The 21,022-nt window shown below is 43.0% G+C and overlaps 1 protein-coding gene across 4 annotated transcripts in view; it reads left to right on the top strand.

Moving 5' to 3' along the window:
* PFDN4 (prefoldin subunit 4) overlaps positions 1 to 20,704 on the top strand; it is a 38,330-nt gene extending 17,626 nt beyond the window's left edge. For 2 of the 4 annotated variants that reach the window (XM_061630277.1, XM_061630278.1), the window contains exons 2-4: positions 17,067 to 17,174; positions 18,508 to 18,648; positions 20,309 to 20,704. In XM_061630277.1, coding sequence (XP_061486261.1) covers positions 17,067 to 17,174; positions 18,508 to 18,648; positions 20,309 to 20,440 — 381 coding nt within the window. In that variant the 3' untranslated portion in view covers positions 20,441 to 20,704. Of the gene's footprint in view, positions 1 to 13,590; positions 13,971 to 17,066; positions 17,175 to 18,507; positions 18,649 to 20,308 lie in introns of those variants that run through there. The other 2 variants (XM_061630281.1, XM_061630280.1) reach the window with 2 other exon arrangements.
* Positions 20,705 to 21,022: the final 318 nt, after the last annotated feature.

The following is a 21,022-nucleotide window of genomic DNA, read 5'->3' as shown; positions in this document are numbered from 1 at the left end:
CTGTACTGGCCTTCTTAAGGGACTTGTCATTATAATGGATTTTGTGGGATGCCACTGCAGTGATTCTATTATTATGCAAGGATGACATTGTTCACATTTGCAGAAAGAAACAGAAAATCAGGAAGGCATCCCACACAACTCCAAAGCCTCAAGCCTCCTCCTTGTGGTAAAGTGCAGAGAGTTCGGGAAGTTCATCTGACTCCACCAAGGACACAGCTTTCGCTTTTTAGAGTCAGGGAGAAACAACAACACATTTCTGGCTCAGCAGCATGTACCCAGCACAAGTCTTGCCTGCGCATGTGAGGGAAAGAGTTCTTTGTCATCCTTTAGAGCTGTCCAATCCTTTTTTTTTTAACTTTCTTTTCAATCCTCTTTTTTTCCTTTTTCAACTTTCATCTGGAAAGAAAATAAAAGTGATTCAGACATAACATGAATCATCTGTGGAAGTTGTCAAGCCTCTGGGAGAAAGAACCCACCTAGGTAATCCCCGGTGGGAGAAGGAGAAGCAACTCAGTCACCTTTGCAAAAACATTAAAGGTGGGGTGAAGGAGTTGAGAATTGTTGCATTGCAGGCAGGCAGACCATTGTTCCATCTAGCTCAGGATTGTCTTACACTGATTGGCAGCAGATCTCCAGGATTTTAGGCAGGGGTCCCTCCCAGTCTTACCTGGAGATGCTGGGGATTGAGCCTAGAGCTCTTAGCTTCAGAAGCAGCCACTGGAAAGCTACACTGAGAAAATTCAAAAGCATGGCTGGTTCAAGACATTCTGGTGCCTGAGATGGATTATCCATTCATTCATTCATTCATTCAAATTTATATCTTGCTCTTCCTTTCAAATGGAGCCCAGGGTGTCAAACAACAGTGATAAAACACTGAAAACAAGCTGAAAAACAAAAATCTTGAAAGACAATTACAGTTAGTAGCAGCAGCACAGTGGTAGTATTTCTTGACTGCCCTTTACCAGAAGGCCCTAGGTGGTTTACAGCATATAAAATAGTTAAATAGTTAAAAAAAAACAAAAAAACAAGCTCCACCGACAACCCCAAAATCTTTCCATGCAACACAATTTGCTCCATCCCATGTACTAATTAACAGAAGCTACACAGAAGCAATGCTTTATACATACTCATTGTTAAGATGCTCAAAGAACTGCAAATAAATTATCTTGATATCCATTATAGCAACTGCACAAGATAAGTTAGTACTGTCTCTCGTATCACAGATCAGCCCTCGGCTGAGAGATCAGAGTTGGACTCTTCTCTTGGTTTCCTGAGAGTAAGCAAACGGTGGAGTTTATTGAGAAAGTGGTACATGCTCTGGTAACCTCACGTTTGGACTACTGTAATGCGCTTTACGTAGGGCTACCTTTGAAGACAGTTCGGAAGCTACAACTAGTGCAAAATGCGGCGGCCAGATTGCTGACAAGGACCAAGCGGTCCGAGCATATAACACCTGTTCTGGCCAGCTTGCACTGGTTGCCAATATGTTTCCGGGCTAGATTCAAAGTGTTGGTATTAACCTATAAAGCCTTATACGGTGCGGGACCACGATACCTTGCGGAACGCGTCTTCCGATATGAACCGGCCCGTGCACTATGTTCTGCTACGAAGGCCCTCCTCCGGGTTCCAACTCACAGGGAGGCCCGGAGGGTGATGACAAGATCTAGGGCCTTCTCAGTGGTGGCCCCCGAACTATGGAACAGTCTCCCTGAGGAAGTACGCCTGGCGCCGACTCTGCTCTCCTTCCGGCGCCAGGTCAAAACCTTCCTATTCTCTGAAGCATTTTAAGTTATACTGATTTAATTTTAAAAATGTTTACTGTGTTGGATTGTTGCTTGTATTTTAGTATTGTTTTGTTATTTATTGTATTTTTATGTTGTTTTATGTTCACCGCCCAGAGAGCTATTGCTAGTCGGGCGGTATATAAATTTAATAAATAAATAAATAAATATAAATAAAGTTTGAAGGAGTGTCCAGGGAAACAGCAGATTTATTCGGAGATCCTGAAACCGTGGATGGTACAGTACAGCCTTTGCGATGGTCTGCAGGGCATGTGGCATGTTTGTCACCTGAGAAAGGCATGATACCAGCAGCCAAGTGCTAGTGATTATCTCTGCTGGAAAAGAAAATGAAAGGGATCCCTGGAGCTATTTAGACAGAGGCTGGAAACTATCTGTCAGGGATGCTGTAATTCGTACACCCTGCACTGGTGGGGTTGGACTAGGCCTCTGAGGACACTTTCCACTCTAAAATTCTGTGGCAGAATGGGGGAACCTATGGCTCTCCAGATGTTGCTGGACTACAACTCCCATCATCCCTGAACATGGCTGGGACTGATGGAAGTTGGAGTCCCCAACAACATCTGGAAAGCCAACAGTTTCCCCTCTCTGTTTTGTGATAAGGGCAAAGGCTAAAAAAGAGCAGCCTGCTTAAAGATGCCTGGTGGAGTCACTGGCATGGAGGAAATCTGACACCATCATCTTCCTTCCAGGTTCATTACTCAGTCTCTTAGCCAGTGTGCTACACCAGCTCTTCTAAACAGACTTGCCTTCTATCCAGCATTCCAGATATGAAAATAGGCAGAGCTTGGAAAAGTTACTTTTTTGAACTACAACTCCCATCAGCCCAATCCAGTGGCCATGCTGGCTGGGGCTGATGGGAATCGCAGTTTAAAAAAGTAACTTTTCCAAGCTCTGAAAATAGGAACATGTGAAATACCTGCTGTGCTATCTTAGAGTTTCAGATTATCTGCTGACTTTAATTGTGTACTTAATAATGTTGCTTTATTGCTTTGATTTGTGATCCTTTTTATTCTCAAGCCCTTTACGAGGATCTGTGATCCTGAACAGCAGCATGGAAGCCAAACAAATGATCCCTCTATCTTCACATTTACTCTGGCCCTTTTTGGTTTGGCCCTCAGATGATCCTGGACCAAGAGCTAATACTCTAGCGGCTGGGCAACACAGGGTTTCCTGCTGTGAAAAAATGAGAACAACATTTATCAGGCCACCCACTGGCTCTGCACAGAAGCTTGCTCACTAGTTGGCCTCAGGCCTTCAGCACTGCAATTATGCAACACATTTCATCATAGAAGGGCAGAAAGCCACTGCCAAATACTCGATGCAAGGCAAGCTCTTGGATCTGCAAGCTGTTTTTCTGCTCTCCCTTCACAGTTCTTCTGGACCTAATGAGTCCCAACTACAGCTTTTGTGGGGCAGCCAATGTGGTACAGTGGTCAGAATCCCCACTCGGCCATGAAGCCCACTGCATATCCTTTGGCCAGTCACTGCCTCTCAGCCTAACCTACCTCATAGGGTTGTTGGGAGGATGAAACGGAGAGGAGAAAACCCATGTATGCCACCTTGAGCTCCGTGGAAGGAAAAGCGGGATAGAAATGTAATAATAATAATAAACCTGGTGCCTTCCAGACGTTTTGGACTACAACTCCCATCACCCCCAGCTCAGAGGAGGGACTATTGTTTTTGTTATTTATTTATTTCCTTGATGAATTGCTTCTAATGAAACACCTCAAATCAATTTCACAATAGAATAAAAACCATATACGAAACAAGTGTGTATATTAAAACAATTACATATATAAAAAGAATTGCATGTATAAAATCAATCTCATATGAATTCAGATGCCCAACTGGGATAAAAATCTCAACTAAGAAAGCTTGTTGAAAGAGCAATGCCTTCAGCATACAGTGAAAAGACAATGAAGACGGCACCTGTCTTATATGTAACAGGAGTTGTCACCCAAAACATCTGGAGTCCATCAGGTTTGTGAAGGCTGCCCTATCAAGTGTTGTTTCATAAGCAGGCATGGCCTGAAGCATTTCCACATTATTTTTTAAATTTTCACTTGTTGCATTCTGTCAATTAACTAGACTTTTTTTTTTAAAAAAAATTAGCCTCATAACAGATGTGGAGGAGAGGGTGAAGAAGTTCACCATCACTTACTCTTCCTTGATGCAAAACACTTTTCATGGTCCAGCATTTCCAAAACGTCATGGGTACTTAGCTGGAAATGCTAAGCCAAATTTTGCCAGATGTTAAGAAACCAATTGTTCTTTTTATGTCGGACCAGCACAACCAGATGCCTGAGGTGACAGCAGTTCAAGGACCCCTGGCTCGTGCACCAGGAATACTACTACAACAACTAAATTGTAATACTGTTATGATGTCAGTGATGCAGCAAAATAGTTTATATATTTATTTAAAACTTTTATAATGACAGCCTTTACCAAATGAGATTTCAGGACAGTTTACAAAAATCTTTACAATCCTGTGCAAACTGACGTTCAACAAAAATAAGAGCGGTGTGGGGAAAAAACAATGTAAAACATGCTAGCAGTACATTGTCCAACAGAGTTTAAAAGGCCTGAATGGATAAAAATGGAGAGACGGTGATGCCTGGTGCCTAAAAGACAACAATGGTGCTAACAATGGTGAGTAATTTGGGTGTCTCTGCTTCACTGACATCCACCTTACCTCCAATGGTGGAGGCACTTGGAGGAGGGCTTTGGGAGATGATAGTAGAGCTTGAACCAGTTGTTGGTCTCTCAGTTTCCCCTCTGTGTAATGGGCATAATAATAATCAAGGGTCCACCTCTATGGAGCTCTAAGGGCTCTGAAGACTTTTAAAATCACGTCATATGATAAAACTGTATACCCTCTGCTTTCCTTTAAAGCAGGAATGAGGAACCTCCAGATGTTGTTGGACTTTCACTCCCACCATCGACTGACCATTGGACGTGCTGGCTGGAGCCAGAGGCTCCCCATCTCTGATTTATACTAATAAGTATTTCCCTGTCTTCAATCTCCTTTCCACCCAGCAGCTGAACACTCAAGGCACTCTGTGTGTGTGTGTGTGTGTGTGTGTGTGTGTGTGTGTGTGTGTGTGTGTGTGTGTGTGTGTATATATATATATATATATATATATATATATATATATATATATATATATAAAAAAGACAGTTTTGAAAGCAACAAACAGAACTTCACTCAAGCTTGCTCTGGATCCCTATAAGGATTCTGTTAATCACCTAAAAATATATATGAACGTAATTGTGATTAACCAAACAGAGGTTTTTATTGTATTAACAAAACATTTCAGCTTCCGCCTTCATCAGCTGCTAACATACAAATGCTGTTACCAAGGTGGCAGTTATAGAGATTTGAGGATGGAATGCTCAGAGGGGCTTCATTTGCAGAAGCTAAGTAGTGGTGGTATTGTCCTCCAGGTTCAGGCCATGTGGTGCCAATGTGTCCAGACAGTAAATCCAAAAATTATCCCTTTTAGTCAATGCTGCTGGATCTGCTGGCATCTCTATCGCTGTAATGGAAAAGTCCAACAGGCTGTGACCCTCGATGTTAAAATGCTTTGCAACTGGTTGCTCCACTTTTTTTGTCAAGATTGCCGACTTGTGGTTCCTGAAGCGCGTGCGTAGGTCAGTTGCGGTTTTTCCTATGTATTGGATATGACATCCTGGTCTTTTGCACTCGATGATGTAAACTATATTGCAGGACCTGCAGGTGATGTTCTGTTTGATGTAATATGTCCTGCCTGTCCTAGTGCTTGTAAAAGTGGCTGTCTCCCTGAGGTACACACAGGTGATACAGTGTTTGGAGTGACAAGGATGAGACCCTGGATTGGTGATAGGTGGCTTAAGCACAGCTCTCACCAACAGTCTGCACAAATTAGGAGGTTGGCAAAATGCTATAACAGGAGGCCTGCTGATGGCTCTAGTAAGATGTTCAGAGTTTGCCAGCTATGGGTAGCTCTCCCTGATATATGTGTGTGTGTGTGTGTGTGTTTATATATATATATAATACCAAAAGTCTTTTATGGATATGCTTTTTAAAAAGGCATTTAAGAAAATATGATCTCATAAAATAAAAGCATCTAAGTAATTGCATCGCAGGGTAATGCAATCCTATGCATGCTTATGCAACGTGAGTAAATCCTACTGAGTTCAGGGGCTGTTACAATTTGTAAAAGCTTTTCAAGGAAAATTCTTTCCAAAGTGGTTACAAGTCACATGCTAAACAAACAATAAAACACAACTGAAGATCATATAAAAATCCCACAAGAATCTCAAAACAGTATTTCAAAACATTACTAAAAGCCAAGAGGAGTAACTGTAATCCAGCATAATATAGTATTATCAAAATCAGGCAAAATACTCAATTTACCAGCCCCTTTTCTTTTCACAACATCAAAGCTGGAAGAACACAAAGCTCCCTGGTGGAGTGACTGTTTATGTTTTCCCAGGCTTCACCCTTATGGGTGTACATGTTGGCATAATTGAGAAGGAACATAAAAAAAGCCTGCTGGGTCAGGCCAGTGGCCCATCTAATCCAGCATCCTGTTCTCACAGTGGCCAACCAGTTGCCTATGGGAAGCCCACAAGTAGGACCTGAGTGCAAGAGCACTGTCCCCTGCTGCGGCTTCTGGCAACTGGTTTTCAGAAGCATACTGCCTCTGACTATGGAGGCAAAGCATAGCCATCTTGGCTAATAGGAAAAATTGCGCCCAATCTCTGTTACAAATGGAATTAATTTCAACAGTGAATTCCTATGTGTGGAAGTGTTCTTAGTGATGGAATTTATTATTATCAGTTTTTTATTATCTTGTTTCCTGACAAGACTGCTAAAGTGTAAACCAGAACCTACAACACCAGAGTTTGCAACAGTACCTTCACTGTTGGAAGTAGTATGCTCCCAGGGCTGTGGAGTCGGTACGCCAAACCTTTGACTCCGACTCCTCTATTTTTCTACTGTCCGACTCCGACTCCAACTCCACCCAAAATTGCTTCCAACTCCACAGCCCTGGAAAGGGATGTAAATGTATTTTTAAATTGGAAGCTCTCATAGGAGCATTTTTATCGCTGCCTGAATATGTGCTATCTTGGCATCACAGCATTTGTCTTCATCTGGGTCCTGTGTCATACACTGACACACAAAATGTTTTCCATCTTGAGTTATGGTGAAATGCTCAACTACAGCTGACTTCATGGGAAGCTTCTTTGACATTTTGAATTTATATTTTTAAAAATTTGTCAATCAAAATTTATTTTGAAGCCGGAGTCGGTACATTTCTTCCGACTCCACCCAAACTTGCTTCCGACTCCGACTCCACAGCCCTGTATGCTTCTGAATACCACTTGCTGGGAATCACAAGTGGGGAGAGCGCTGTCGCCCTCAAGTCCTGCTCGTGGGCTTCCCACAGACATCTGGTTGGCCACTGCAGAGCAGAATGTTGGACTAGTTGGCATGATCCATCAGGGGTCTTCTTGGGTTCGTATGAGTATTATGGAGCAACCTGCATGCATTTCTCATTCACTCCACACAAGGTCTGCTTGTGGATCCGGGCATTGACGTTGGGTCTGAAAGAGGTAGCCCACACATGCATGTGAAGCCAGAAGGGTGCTAATATCCTGTCCCTGTTCAATTGAATGGAAACATTGCAGCTAGACAATGCTTTCATCTCCCTAAAGACTGTGCCAAGGCTGTGTGCTCACTCAGGGCAGCCAGCGCCACATGGACTACATGGAAATACTGTCAGGTAGATTCACAACTGGTTGGAAGACCGTACTCAAAGAGTGGTCGTCGGTGGCTCTGCTTCGGACTGGAAGGAGGTCTCGAGTGGAGTGCCACAGGGTTCTGTCCTGGGGCCGATACTCTTCAACATTTTTATCAATGACTTAGATGATGGGGTGGAGGGAAGCCTTATGAAGTTTGCGGATGATACGAAACTGGGAGGGATAGCTAACACAATGGAAGACAGGAATAAAATCCAAAGGGACCTGGATAGACTAGAAAATTGGGCTGAAATTAATAAAATGACATTCAATAAAGACAAATGCAGGATTCTGCATTTAGGCCACAAAAACAAAATGCACAGGTACAGGATGGGAAATACCCGGCTTAGCAGTAGTGCGTGTGAGAAGGACCTTGGAATTGTAGTGGATCGCAAGTTGAACATGACCCAGCAGTGTGATGCTGTGGCAAAAAAGGCAAACGTGGTTTTGGGATGCATAAACAGAGCTATAGTTTCCAGGTCGAGGGAAGTAATAGTCCCACTATATTCTGCATTGGTCAGGCCTCATCTGGAATATTGCGTTCAGTTCTGGGCGCCTCATTTTAAGAAAGATATAGACAAGTTAGAGCGGGTTCAGAAGAGGGCGACAAGGATGATAGCCGGTATGGAGAACAAGTCTTATGAGGAAAGGTTGAAGGAACTTGGCATGTTCAGTCTGATGAAGAGAAGGCTGAGGGGTGACATGATTGCACTCTTTAAATACCTAAAGGGCTGTCACATAGAGGAGGGTACAGATTTGTTCTCTGCTGCCCCAGAGGGTAGGACTAGGTCTAATGGTTTTAAGTTGCAGGAGCGTAGATTCAGATTGGACATTAGAAGGAACTTCTTGACAGTAAGAGCAGTTTGGCAATGGAACCGACTGCCTAGGGAGGTGGTGGGATCCCCTTCACTGGATGTCTTCAAGCAGAGGCTGGACAGCTATCTGCGGGAGATGCTCTAGCTGTGGATTTCCTGCTGTGAGCAGGGGGTTGGACTCGATGGCCTACAAGGCCCCTTCCAACTCTGTGATTCTATGACATCCTGCTCCATCAGAGCTCCCCCGCTTGCCTCTCTCCTCCCAACCGCCCACCATTAAAGCTCAAGGCTTTAATGAAAGAAAAACATGCTGGTGACCGAATATGACTTGCAGCTGCCATTGTGAGATGTTACTGTTTGCCTTTTGTTTTGCTCTCTGGTGAATAGAAAAACAAAGTGAATGTTGAGACTGGATTACAGCGATATTACCCTTACCAACCCCCTTTAGGATGCACACCTTAATGTGGTGAAGGGGTTTGACAGTGTTGAAGAAGCTGAAAGCAAAGCCATCAGGAGTCTAGACCAAGAGGCTAGAGTCCTAGCAGGGGCACCCAATGCGGAATGGTCAAAGCTGAGACACCAGACTAAGATGCATCCAAACTCAGAGGAAGGCAATGGTAAACCACCTTTGAATACCTCTTACTATGAAAACTCTATGAACAGAGTATCCAAAATACAACACGAGATAGTGCTGGAAGATAACACCCCCAGGTCAAAAGGCACTCACTGTCAGGCCCAGGATGTGACTCAGGAACCAGACCAACGGCTGTAGTTAATTCGTGTTTTATTAGGGTAATGTCCAAACAAAGACTGCGTTTTCTCATGAAGCAATACAGGGATACAGGTCCTGCGGCATTGGGAGAAAGTTGACAGAGCAAGGGACTTCTTCCCGCCTGTTCTTTAAGAAGGGGCCAAATGGGCGCGCAATCTTTCGCTCCTCCTTAACTGCCCCTCAGGTACTGCCCGCCTTCCCCCCCTTCTCTCCTGTCTTTTCAGCTGTCTGCGTGTGCGCGGTGAGGGGGGAAGCATCACCCCCTCCTCTTCTGAAGTTTCCAATTCCAGGATGGGGGATAGGGGAGGGGCTGATGGTAAACTGCCTCCCCGCTTTTCGGCTGTGAGCAGCCCTCCCTCTTTCCCCTCTTGCTCTGAGCCTGAAAGAGGGGGAGGCGTGAGAATGTCCAGGGAGGGCTCAGGCTCCCCGTTGCTAAGCGACCTTATCACTGGCAGTTCCTCTGTTTCGTCTTCGCTCCAAAGGGGGGAAGTTCCTCCCCCTTCCCTCTGCCATCCATCCGAATACTCTTCTCCCAACTCTCCGGGATCCAGCTCCCCGGGATTGGGACCCCAGCTCTGCCTTCCGACACTCACTGAGCTACTGGGGAAGAATAAAGGACAAGTACGTGTAGTGCTGTGACTAATGACGCAGCCGAAAGGAAGCCCAGAGGCTGATGCGCACAGATGCGAAAGAGTCCAGAGTTGTACGACGCACACAATAGGAACATGGAATGTGAGAAGCATGAACCGGAGAAAGTTAGAAATTGTCAAACAAGAAATGGAACATATCAACATTACAATACTTGGCATGAGTGAATTAAAATGGACGGGAATGGGACATTTTCAGTCAGGCAACTACAAAATATTTTATGCAGGAAATGAGAAATCAAGAAGAAACAGGGTTGCTTTAATAGTGAGAAGTGATGTAGCAAAAGCAATTAGGAGCTACAACGCAAGGTCTGAGCGAGTTATATCAATGACAATAAATGGGAAACCTATTAACATTACCAGCATCCAAGTCTACGCTCCAATGGCAAACACAGAAGAAGAATTGGAGAAATTTTACACAGAAGTACAGGAGGAAATTGATCACACACCAAAACAAGATGTGCTGATAATCCAGGGGGATTGGAATGCCAAAGTAGGGAGCAGAGAAGAACTAGAAATTGTGGGGAAATGGGGCTTAGGAGACAGAAATGAAGCAGGAGAAAGACTTAGTGAATTCTGTGAAGCCAATAATTTGTTTCTTGCAAACACATTTTTTGAACAACCAAAAAGACGACTGTACAAGTGGGCATCACCAGATGGTCAATATAGCAATCAAATTGATTATATAATTGGTAACAGAAGATGGAGAATTTCCATACTTTTCACAAAAACAAGACCAGGAGCAGACTGCGGTACAGATCATGAACTGGTTGTATCGAAAATCAGAGTAAAGCTAAAGAAGACCAACAAAGCAATCATAATGCCAAAATACAATTTAAATAACATCCCAGAAGAACATAAAGATCAAATAAGGAACAGGTTTGAGGCTTTAAACCTAGTTGACAGAGAACCAGAAGAACTATGCAGTGAAGTCAGAGACATTATCAGGGAAGAATGCAAAAAGACAATACCTCTAGTTAAAAAGAGAGAAGACCTCAATGGATGACTAAAGAAACTCTTAAAATGGTTAAAGAGAGAAGGAAAGCAAAAGCAAAAGGCAATAGAAACACGGTCAGAACCCTAAATGCAACAATACAGCGACTAGTACATAGGGACAAAGAGAACTATTACAATAGTTATTGTATGGAAATGGAAGAGGACGACAAAAAGGGAAGAACAAGAGCCCTATTCCCAAAGATTAGGGAAATGAAAGGGAAATTTAAACCATGACTAGGGATGTTGAATAATCAACAGGGGAACACACTGACTGACCAAGATTAAATAAAAGGAAGATGGAAGCAATACACAGAAGAACTCTATAAAAGAGGTGCAAGGATGACAGATTCATTCACAGAGGAACCATATGATGAAGAACCAGAAATTTTAGAATGTGAGGTAAAAGCTGCTCTTAAAATACTTGGAAGAAACAAATCACCAGGAACAGATGGCATACCAATAGAATTGCTACAAGCTACTGAGACTGAATCTGTCCAAATTTTGACAAAGAAATATGGAAAACAAAACAATGGCTCACAGACTGGAAGCATTCCATATATATCCCAATTCCAAAGAAAGGGGATCCCAGAGAATGCAGTAATTATCGAACTATTGCCTTAATATCTCATGCAAGTAAAGTAATGTAATGCTCAAGATTCTACAAAAAAGGCTCTTACCATGTATGGAGCGAGAAATGGCAGATGTCCAAGCTGGATTTAGAAAGGGAAGAGGCACCAGAGATCATATCGCAAACATACGTTGGATAATGGAGCGGACCAAGGAATTTCAGAAGAAAATCACCCTGTGCTTTATAGATTACAGCAAAGCCTTTGACTGTGTAGATCATGAAAAACTATGGAATGCTTTAAAAGAAATGGGGGTGCCACAGCATCTGATTGTCCTTATGTGCAACCTATACTCTGGACAAGAGGCTACTGTAAGGACAGAATATGGAGATACCGATTGGTTCCCAATCAGAAAGGGTGCGAGACAGGGGTGTATTTTATCACCCTATTTGTTTAATTTGTACGCAGAACGCATCATACGGAAAACGGGATTAGACCAAGATGACGGATGTATGAAAATTGGAGGGAGAAATATCAATAATTTAAGATATGCAGATGATACCATACTACTAGAAGAAACCAGTGATGATTTGAAACGAATGCTGTTGAAAGTTAAAGAGGAAAGCACAAAAGCAGGACTACAGCTGAACGTCAAGAAGACTAAAGTAACGACAACAGAAGATTTATGTAACTTTAAAGTTGACAATAAGAACATTGAACATTGATTATCAATACCTTGGCACAGTCATTAACCAAAATGGAGACAACAGTCAAGAAAACAGAAGAAGGCTAGTACTGGGGAGGGCAGCTATGAGAGAACTAGAAAAGGTCCTCAAATGCAAAGATGTATCACTGAACACTAAAGTCAGGATCATTCAGACCATTGTATTTCCAATCTCTAGGTATGGATGTGAAAGTTGCACAGTGAAAAAAGCAGATAATAGAAAAATAAACTCATTTGAAATGTGTGTTGGAGAGCTTTGTGCATACCATTGACTGCGAAAAAGACAAATAATTGGGTGATGAACAAATTAAACCAGAACTCTCACTAGAAGCTAAAATGATGAAATGGAGATTATCATATTTGGACCCATCATGAGAAGACATGATTCACTAGAAAAGACAATAATGCTGGGAAAAACAGAAGGGAGTAGAAAAAGAGGAAGGCCAAACAAGAGATGGATTGATTCCATAAAGGAAGCCACAGACCTGAATTTACAAGATCTGAACAGGGCGGTTCATGACAGATGCTCTTGGAGGTCAATGATTCATAGGGTCGCCATAAGTCGTAATCAACTTGAAGACACATAACAAGAACAAAACCCTTACCGAGGTTGCAGGGTTGGGGGACCACTCATCACCATCTAAAACCAATTCATATGCTATTATACTGAGTAAGACACTTCTACTGAGTTCAGTGAGTTCAATTACTCTCAGCTGAGTATCGGATGGCCACTTGCGTATCCCGAAAACAGAGGACACGGGTCACCAAAGCAGAAGAAAAGGGAGGGCACAAATTTGCATAAAATGGGCATATGCTAATTTATGTCAGTTGATGCCAATTTAGAAATACTTGCTGTGATTTTCATAGAAAGACAACACACTTGCCCAAAGTGGGGAAGACTGTCACCAGGCGGGCTCTTTGCCTGCTCAGTGGGCTATCCAGGTGTTCCTACTGTGGATGGGCAACTCCAAGGCCGTTCCTGCTTTTCCTTCTTAGGGATTTTTCATCTTTAAACCAGACTGGACAGCCTTTCTAATGCACGTAGAGAACTGAGCGCTGTGAAGTAGACACTGGGTAAGTATTATAGGACTCTGAAACCATGCTGTGCAAGTCCCACTATTTTCAGTTGGGCTCATTCTCAGAGAAGCGAGCAGAGGATTACACTTACTTAGAAGTTAGTCCCACTGAAATTAGCATTATTATTGCAATTCGTATTATCAACTACGCAGGTATATTCCAGTGAGGTTGTTTCATCCTTGTCACCTCAGCTGGCAAAACGGGCAGGAAAACTGCGGCCCTCCAGACAGTATAAGACGACAATCCCCATCAGCCCCAGAGAGCATGGCCAACGGTCATTCCACGCACTCTCCATTCCTGTGCTAAAACCGAATTCATATCCTGGTCCGCTCCGCCACCTGCCGGTCGCTGCTACGCATTGCAACCCACCGCAGCACGTGTACTTGACAGGGCGCTTCCTGTACTGTATTTCCGTCGGCCGACGGCGTTCCGCTGAGTTGTTTCGCTCGTTTAACCTGGACCATACCAACGTCCTCTGCCGGGGGTGACGAAGGGGGCTAGTGGCGGCGTAGTCGGCCATGTGGAATTTCCCTCCCCCCCCGGAAACAAAACACGGAACCGCTTTATGTATTATTATTTGATTCTCAAGAGGTCGAAGAGGAGAAGAGAGGAGCTGCTGGGGGGTGGGCAAGGCGAGTGGAAAATCCTCCCCGTCGAGGAAAGGGAATAGTTCAGTCCCGAAGATGGCGGCCACTATGAAGAAAGCGGTGAGTGGCCTGGCTGAAGCGAGGCCGGGACGGGAATGAGGCCGGGAGTGGCGGCTATGGTTATTGCTATAGTTATGAAGGTTCTCTCCTTCTTCCTCTGGGCCCCATATTGGTTTCCCTGTTAATTGTAGTTGGGGGAAACCAGACGAGGCGGGGTTGTCGGGGAGCCTGTCTCTTACCCCCCCCCCCCGTATCAACATTGGCCTGAAGGCACGTGACGCTCTAGCCTCGCTGAAGCTAAGCAGGGTCGGGGCCTGGAGGGGAGACCTTTTGGCAGCTCCCCCCACTCCGTCCCCGGTGTCCGGCTACACGGCCTTGAGCCACCACCACCCTCCCAGGAAAGGCGGGTTGGAGAGTAATGCAGTAAGAGTTGTAATCTGGCCAAGTCATACTCAGGAGTCGATCCACTGGAATCAATGGATTTCAGTTAGTCTTGGCACAGTTCATTGTTTTCAGTGGGTCTGCCCTGAGTATGAATTCATATAATTCAGTCTCAAATTCCTTGTTGCTGTATGCAGTACAGCCTTTGGCAACCTGGTGACCTCCAGATGTTTTGGGCTACGACTCCCATCAGACCTAGGTAGGTTGGCGAAGGCTGCCTTAGTGATTTTGGGGAGAGGGGTGGTGGTTGTGTAGTGGTGAAGTGCCCTTGTTGATATATATATTCCCTTTTACGGCCCCGGTAAAACAGTGACTGTATCACATTGCCAGTTTTGCCTTTTGGGGAGATTCATTTATTTGTGTGTAAAAAAAAGTGTTTCTGTCCCACCTCTTGGTTCTTAATAAGGGGCCCTAAGGCACTGTATAGGAATGACATCTCTCTCATGCACAGACACACTAGACTTGATGTGAACAGAAAAGTTGGGGGGGGGAGAGAAAGAACCCACGTATGCAATCTACTGCTCCTTTGAGGAAATATGAGGTATAAATGCAATTAATTTAATGCACACCTTTCTGAGTAGCTCTGTTGGTCCTAATGAAGATATTACCCCATAGATCATTTTTTAATTTTATTCTAATGAGCCATCATCCTGCAGTTTTTCTTCTGGCACAGGTAGTGGTATCTTCCCAGTGGCAGCAGCTTGTCGGGATGGAGATGGAGTGAGGGTGTGGGAGCTCTGGGTTGGTTGTGGCCTGCACGAGTGTAGGCACCTGTGGGGATGTTGTTCAGGAGCTTCCGTGACCTTGCTGCCACGTCATGCCAACCTTGTTCTGATGAGCGAAGCACTCTCTTTGCCAGTAAGGCACTGCTCTCTCCGTTCCCCTCATGATCCACCCGTGTACCTATGAAGATAGTCAGTGTTGTTGTATGTGCTGTGTATGTTTTAGCTAAATCTACAGTAAGTAGATTATGCTTTAAGTTGGATTCCTGCATTGAGCAGGGGGTTGGATTCGATGTCCTTATAGACCTTTCCAGGTGTATGATTCTAAATAGAACCAGTTCCCATTGTGAGATTTGCAGCCTGATCCTGTGCATTTTTCCTGGGAAGCAAGTCTTGTTAAATGTAACAGGAATTACTCCCAAGTAGGAGTGCGTAAGCAACCTGGTGTTTGCCCTAAAAAAAAAAGTTTGAATGCCTGAAATTCCTGAAGGGTTGGTGCATGGTTTGCAAACATGAAAGGATTTCCAGAGTACACTGGAGTATTGGTCTTTTTTGCAGAACGACAGTCATGTAGCACCTTAAAGACTAGCAAATTTATTATGTTACCAGCTCTTGTGAAGTATAGTCTACTTCATAAGAAACATGAAATGTTACCCTGGAATGCAGGTACATGAGGTCAATGAGGTCAGAAGAAAATGAAATGCAGAGAAGTATAAGGTAATAATTACCTTATTAAGTGTGACCAATGAACAATGCTTGATAACACAGACATTCTGGCATTGGTAAGCCAGTTAATACACGTAATGTGATAAAATCCATTTTGCTGATTCCACAAGTGACAGCATTGAACTGATTGAATATAGTGGACACCTATTTATTCAAAGATTCTGTGGGAGAAAAACATGCACCCCCATTATAAACATTGACTTTTTATTTATTTTATTTACTACGGATTGGATCCAGATTAAGTTAGTAAATTCCATTGGAATCAAAGGGACCTAGTCAAGACTAACTTTTCACATTGATTTCAATAAGACCTAAGTTCAACTAATTTATTCTGGATCCAACCCTACATTTATCTCCCACCAATTGTCCAAGGAGCTCAAGACAGTATACATGGTTCTCTCTCACACACAACAACCCTGTGAGGTAGGTTTGGCTGAGAATTATTATATTTATTACCCATCCTTCACCAGAAGGTCTCAGGGCGGGTTACAGCAGTTTAAACTTCAGTATTAAAAACAATTAAAACAAATTACAGTCACAGGGGTAGTGTGGGTCCTGAAAACATACATCTCATTTGCCAAAGAGCTGGGTAAAGGGGTGTGTCTTTAGCATTTGCTGAAAACTGTACAGCTAAGGTGCCAGACACACTTCTGTGGGAAGGGAATTCCATAACCTAGGAGATTCCACAGAGAATGTCGTCTCCTGGGCCACTGTCCCTCAAACTTCTGAGGATGGTGGAACTACCAAGAAGGCTTTCTCTGCTGATCTTGACACCCAAGATGCTCTGTAGGGAAGGAGGCAGCCTCTCAGATATTTGGGGCTTAAGTCATTCAGGGCTTTAAACACTAGTGTGAGCTCCTTAACTTGTTCCTGGAAACAAACTAGCAACCAATGCAACAGTTCTAGACCAGGGGTTACAAGAGTATATAAACAGTGACTGGGTGAAAGTCACCCAGTGAACTTCACAGAAGTGTGGATTTGAACCCAGGTCTCTCAGGTACTAGCCCAGCACTCTGACCACTACACCACACTGACACCACTACACCTCCTTTGGTTCCTGTGTGATTTCAGGTGTTTCCTAGGTTACTGCTGTCTATGCTACTGCCCCAAGCCCCTTGGTAATGTTGTGCTTCTCTTTCATTCATGGCCTTGTCCCTAATGAGTTTATAGTAGCTGGCTGGTTTGAAATATTTTGGAAAATAACAAGTGAAATGTGGATATGCTGACTAATTAGTCTAAAGCTTCAATGGTGAGCATGCTATGTTCCCTAATTTGGTGGGAAAAGCATATTACTGTCTTGTGCAGTATGTGTGTTGAGCTCTTGTTGTTTCTGTTGGTCCTTTCCAGGCGGTAGAAGATGTCAATGTAACTTTTGAAGATCAACAGAAAATCAACAAGTTTGCAAGAAACACCAGCAGAATTACAGAACTGAAAGAAGAAATAGAGGATAAAAAGGTACCCTATAAAGCCTCTGGGCAGGATTCTCTTCATTGTCTGCAATCCTATGCACACTTTACTTGTGTGTAAGTTCCATTTAACTGGGAGGAACTTCCAGTGATGTGAGGTGGAAAATGTTCTCCTATTATATTTTTCCATTTCTTTAGAAATGCATTGTTTTCATAGCATTGTTAGCTGAATGAATAAATGCAGTACAAATCAGACTAGGCAACTGAAAATGGATGCTAGTCAAATCTAAAATCAAATGTTGTAATTAATATTTTCTGGGTGACTTTCACTAGGAAGCACATATATTTATGCACACAGCAATTCAGGCATGCTAAAATTAGCCTTCGTTTTCCCCATTTGAATGTTTTGAGAAACCCCTGTTTAATTTTAACTTGGATTCCTGCATTGAGCGGGGGGTTGGACTTGATGGCCTTATAGGTCCTGTCCAAATCTACTATTCTGTGATTCTATATTAATGCTTCTGAGAAAGCATGCTTAGGTTCATGCTGTCAGTGCTCAGTGAGGCTGGGTACTTAGGTTCTTCTGCCAAGTGGGAGTGATGTGGCACTGCCACTTTTTTCTGGACCGTTGAGGTTCTGGGACAAGCTCTAAATCACATGGGAAGAGTCTACATTGTGGGTTTTCCCTAAGCCTGCAGTAACTCAGGAGTACTGACAATGGTGTGGGGAGGAGCCACAGTGTGGGCTTCTCACATTCCACTGACAGAGTAGGAAGGACCAAGCTGCAGTGATTCCCGTACCGCCAGGGTAATGTTAGCACATGTGTCCTTTTCATCAGCTGTGTTGGGTAAATTTTGATGCAGCTCAGAATTGGCATCCAGATAAGGAAGAGTAGGTTGTAACTAGAAAACCTGATTTAGGATGCTAAAAAGGCCCAAACTCTTAGTCTTTCCTTGCAGGAAAATGTGCTGAACCCTTTTGACTTATTTTTGCTGTGGCCTTCTGTGCCTTTCCTAGTGCAATGATACCCTTTTTAAAATGGATTGACCATAACTGTATACAGTAATGTTCCTGTGCACAGCTACAGCAGCTATATACGTTGATATAAAGGCATCATGATACCTCCACATTGTATTCTCAATCCCTTTCCCAGTAGCTCCTAGCACTGAATTTGCCCTTTTCACTTCTATGGCTCATGGAGTTGATGCTTTCATTGAACTCTGACCCAAAGAGCTCTTTTCAAGATAGCTACAGCCAATTTAGAACCCAAAACCATGTGTGTGAAGTTACAGTAGTTTTGTTCCAATATACAGTACATCCTGCTGCCCTTAACAACTAGTTAGTTAAATCAGATGGGAGAGTGACTGATTTTTTTATCACAGAAACAGCTTCAGAACTTGCAAGATGCATGTGATGACCTCATGATGCTTGATGACGATTCACTACTGATACCTTACCAGATTGGAGATGTCTTCATTAGCCATCCCCAAGAAGAAACAGAAGAGATGCTGGAGGAAGCAAAGGTTGGCGCTTTATTCTTTTGTGGTTCTTCTGTGTCTCCTTAATGATGCAGCAAAAAAGTATAGGGTGGTTCAGCCCAGCAGATGAAAAACTGATAAGAATTTGTTCTCTCCCTTTCTTTTTGCTATGCTAATGTATAATAAACATTCCTGCTTGTTAGGTTTTCTGCATAGAACAGGAACAACGTCCTTAATAATAGGGCAGCTGCTCCTATACTGCCCCACTAACTTAGCAACAGGGAGTGGTCTTATAGCAAGCCAGGCCTGCTGTCATCACCTGGTATGGATAACAGGAAGGCTTGGGAAGTCAGCTTCTGCTAGCCCCTTTACACATACTTCACTCTGGATCCAACTGTTTCAGTTTTTTTTCTATGCAGAAGGTCCCAGGTTCAGTCTCCAGCATCTCTAGGTAGGACTGGGGAGAGACTTACGCCTGAAACCCTGAAGAGCTTCTGTTAGTCAGTGTAGACAGTACTGAGCGAGCTGGACTCACGGTCAGACTCAAGATAAGGCAGCTTCCTATGTGAAGTCTTCCGTGGTGAAATGCTCCTCAATTCATCAGATAGCTTCCACATAGAAAATTAAGTTGTCTAAGATAAATAAAAATAATAGTAATAATAATAATGTTAGAATCCTATGCCTTACATCTAATTTTCTGTGTGGAGGTAATATTTTCATATTCAGTCAAGGGAGCCCCCTCTTGCAGTTTGAATGCTCATACACAGGTTTATTACCTTAGTGAAAACTAGGTCTTTGGGCTTTGGAACAGCTTAGTGGAACTGGACCTCAGTACCTAATAATATGTATACCTTTCAGTGGGTTATTGCTCTCATTCTCTGTCTCATATGTAAGAGTATAGTCCTCCAATTTTAATTGTTGGATCTAGAGTAAAGAATATGTAATGATGCTGGTGGAAGCTGAATTCTCCACACCCTTTATTGCCTCCCCTGCCACTGCCTCCTCCCTGCCCCCTGGAAATGCTCCATGGAATGCAGTGGGCTCAGTGTAGTGGGCTATCATGAAAGGGGTTATGGGGGAAGGGGGATTCCCCCTAAAGGGAGGAGAGGATTGGGAAGTCAGCTTCTGCTAGCCACATTTCACATACTTAACTCTGAAACCAACCATTTGGTTATGTTTTTTGTTTGTTTGTTTGTTTGTTTGTTTAAGAAAAGGGTTCTAACCAGAATAGTGGCCAAAACTGGCTGAAACTGATTGTCATCAAGCCCATCAAGTTTCATTTAGGCTGAGTTCAGACAAAACAATCTTGTCTTAATAAACCATGGTTTATTAGGTTAATTACCAGTGTTCTTCCATCCTCTCTCATGCCTTAATGCAAGACTCCTGGAGTTTGTTAAACCACATTTTCCCATTGTATCCAACCTAATCCTGGTTTCCAGGGAACTCTGCCGAGACTTTCCTACTGCTGGGTTCTAAAGAGGGCTAGTCTAAACCCTGACAGAGTAGGAAGCTTGTCTCTCTGATTTTGTTATTTTTGTTCTAGACCCCTAAGCCTGATTAAAGTGTTTTCAAAAAGTGTTTACAGTGGCTTGCCATTTATAATAGTTGGACCAGTCAAAAAAACAAATGTTTTCTTCTGAGAAACAGAGTTTTTAAAAAATTGATTTATCTGTGGTTGCTATGTTTACCTTTTCTGTTTTCTCAGAAAAGCTTGCAGGAAGAAATTGGCGCTTTGGAGTCACGAGTGGAATCCATCCAGAGAGTATTATCAGACCTTAAAGTCCAGCTGTATGCAAAATTTGGCAACAATATAAACCTCGAGGCAGATGATAATTAAATATTGTAGAAATCATTTTTTTTTTGGACTCATTATTCTTCTCTTACAATAATGTTTTGAGAAGCCCAACCTGTTTGTCTGGTGTGGTTTTTTTTTAAAAAAAATTACATTCACTTGCTTGTTTCATGTATTTAAGGAGAGAGTTCCTATTTTGCTAACATAATTATTTATATATGTTAAGTGAATACATCCACATTCTGTTGGTGCATTATTAAGATTAGGTGCTTAAAGGCTTATTGAAATAATAAAAGTCAAACAAACCTATTGTGTCTTGTGCTTAAAGTGTCTCTCCATGGTATAAAAATGGGATGGTGTGAATTCCTTCTGATAAGTCTTCTTCTTCTGGCAGTCATTGTTTTTAAGCACCATCAATGTAATGGTAATGGAGATTGTCATATAGAGGCAAATGGACAGAACTGTGACTTAGGAGGCAGCCAGCTGGAATGGATGTGAACTCATTAAGTGAACTTAGAGTAAACCACCCTCAGCCTCTCATTTACATTATGGGGCTTATAACACTGACCTTCTACATTGATTGTGAGGACTGAGACAATGAAGTGCTTTGAATATCCAGCTGCCACC

The sequence above is a fragment of the Rhineura floridana genome, chromosome 6, assembly GCF_030035675.1.
Source record: "Rhineura floridana isolate rRhiFlo1 chromosome 6, rRhiFlo1.hap2, whole genome shotgun sequence".
Classification (NCBI taxonomy): domain Eukaryota; kingdom Metazoa; phylum Chordata; class Lepidosauria; order Squamata; family Rhineuridae; genus Rhineura; species Rhineura floridana.
The sequence above is the reverse complement of the archived record's forward strand: the minus strand, read 5'-3'. Positions and strand labels throughout refer to the sequence as shown.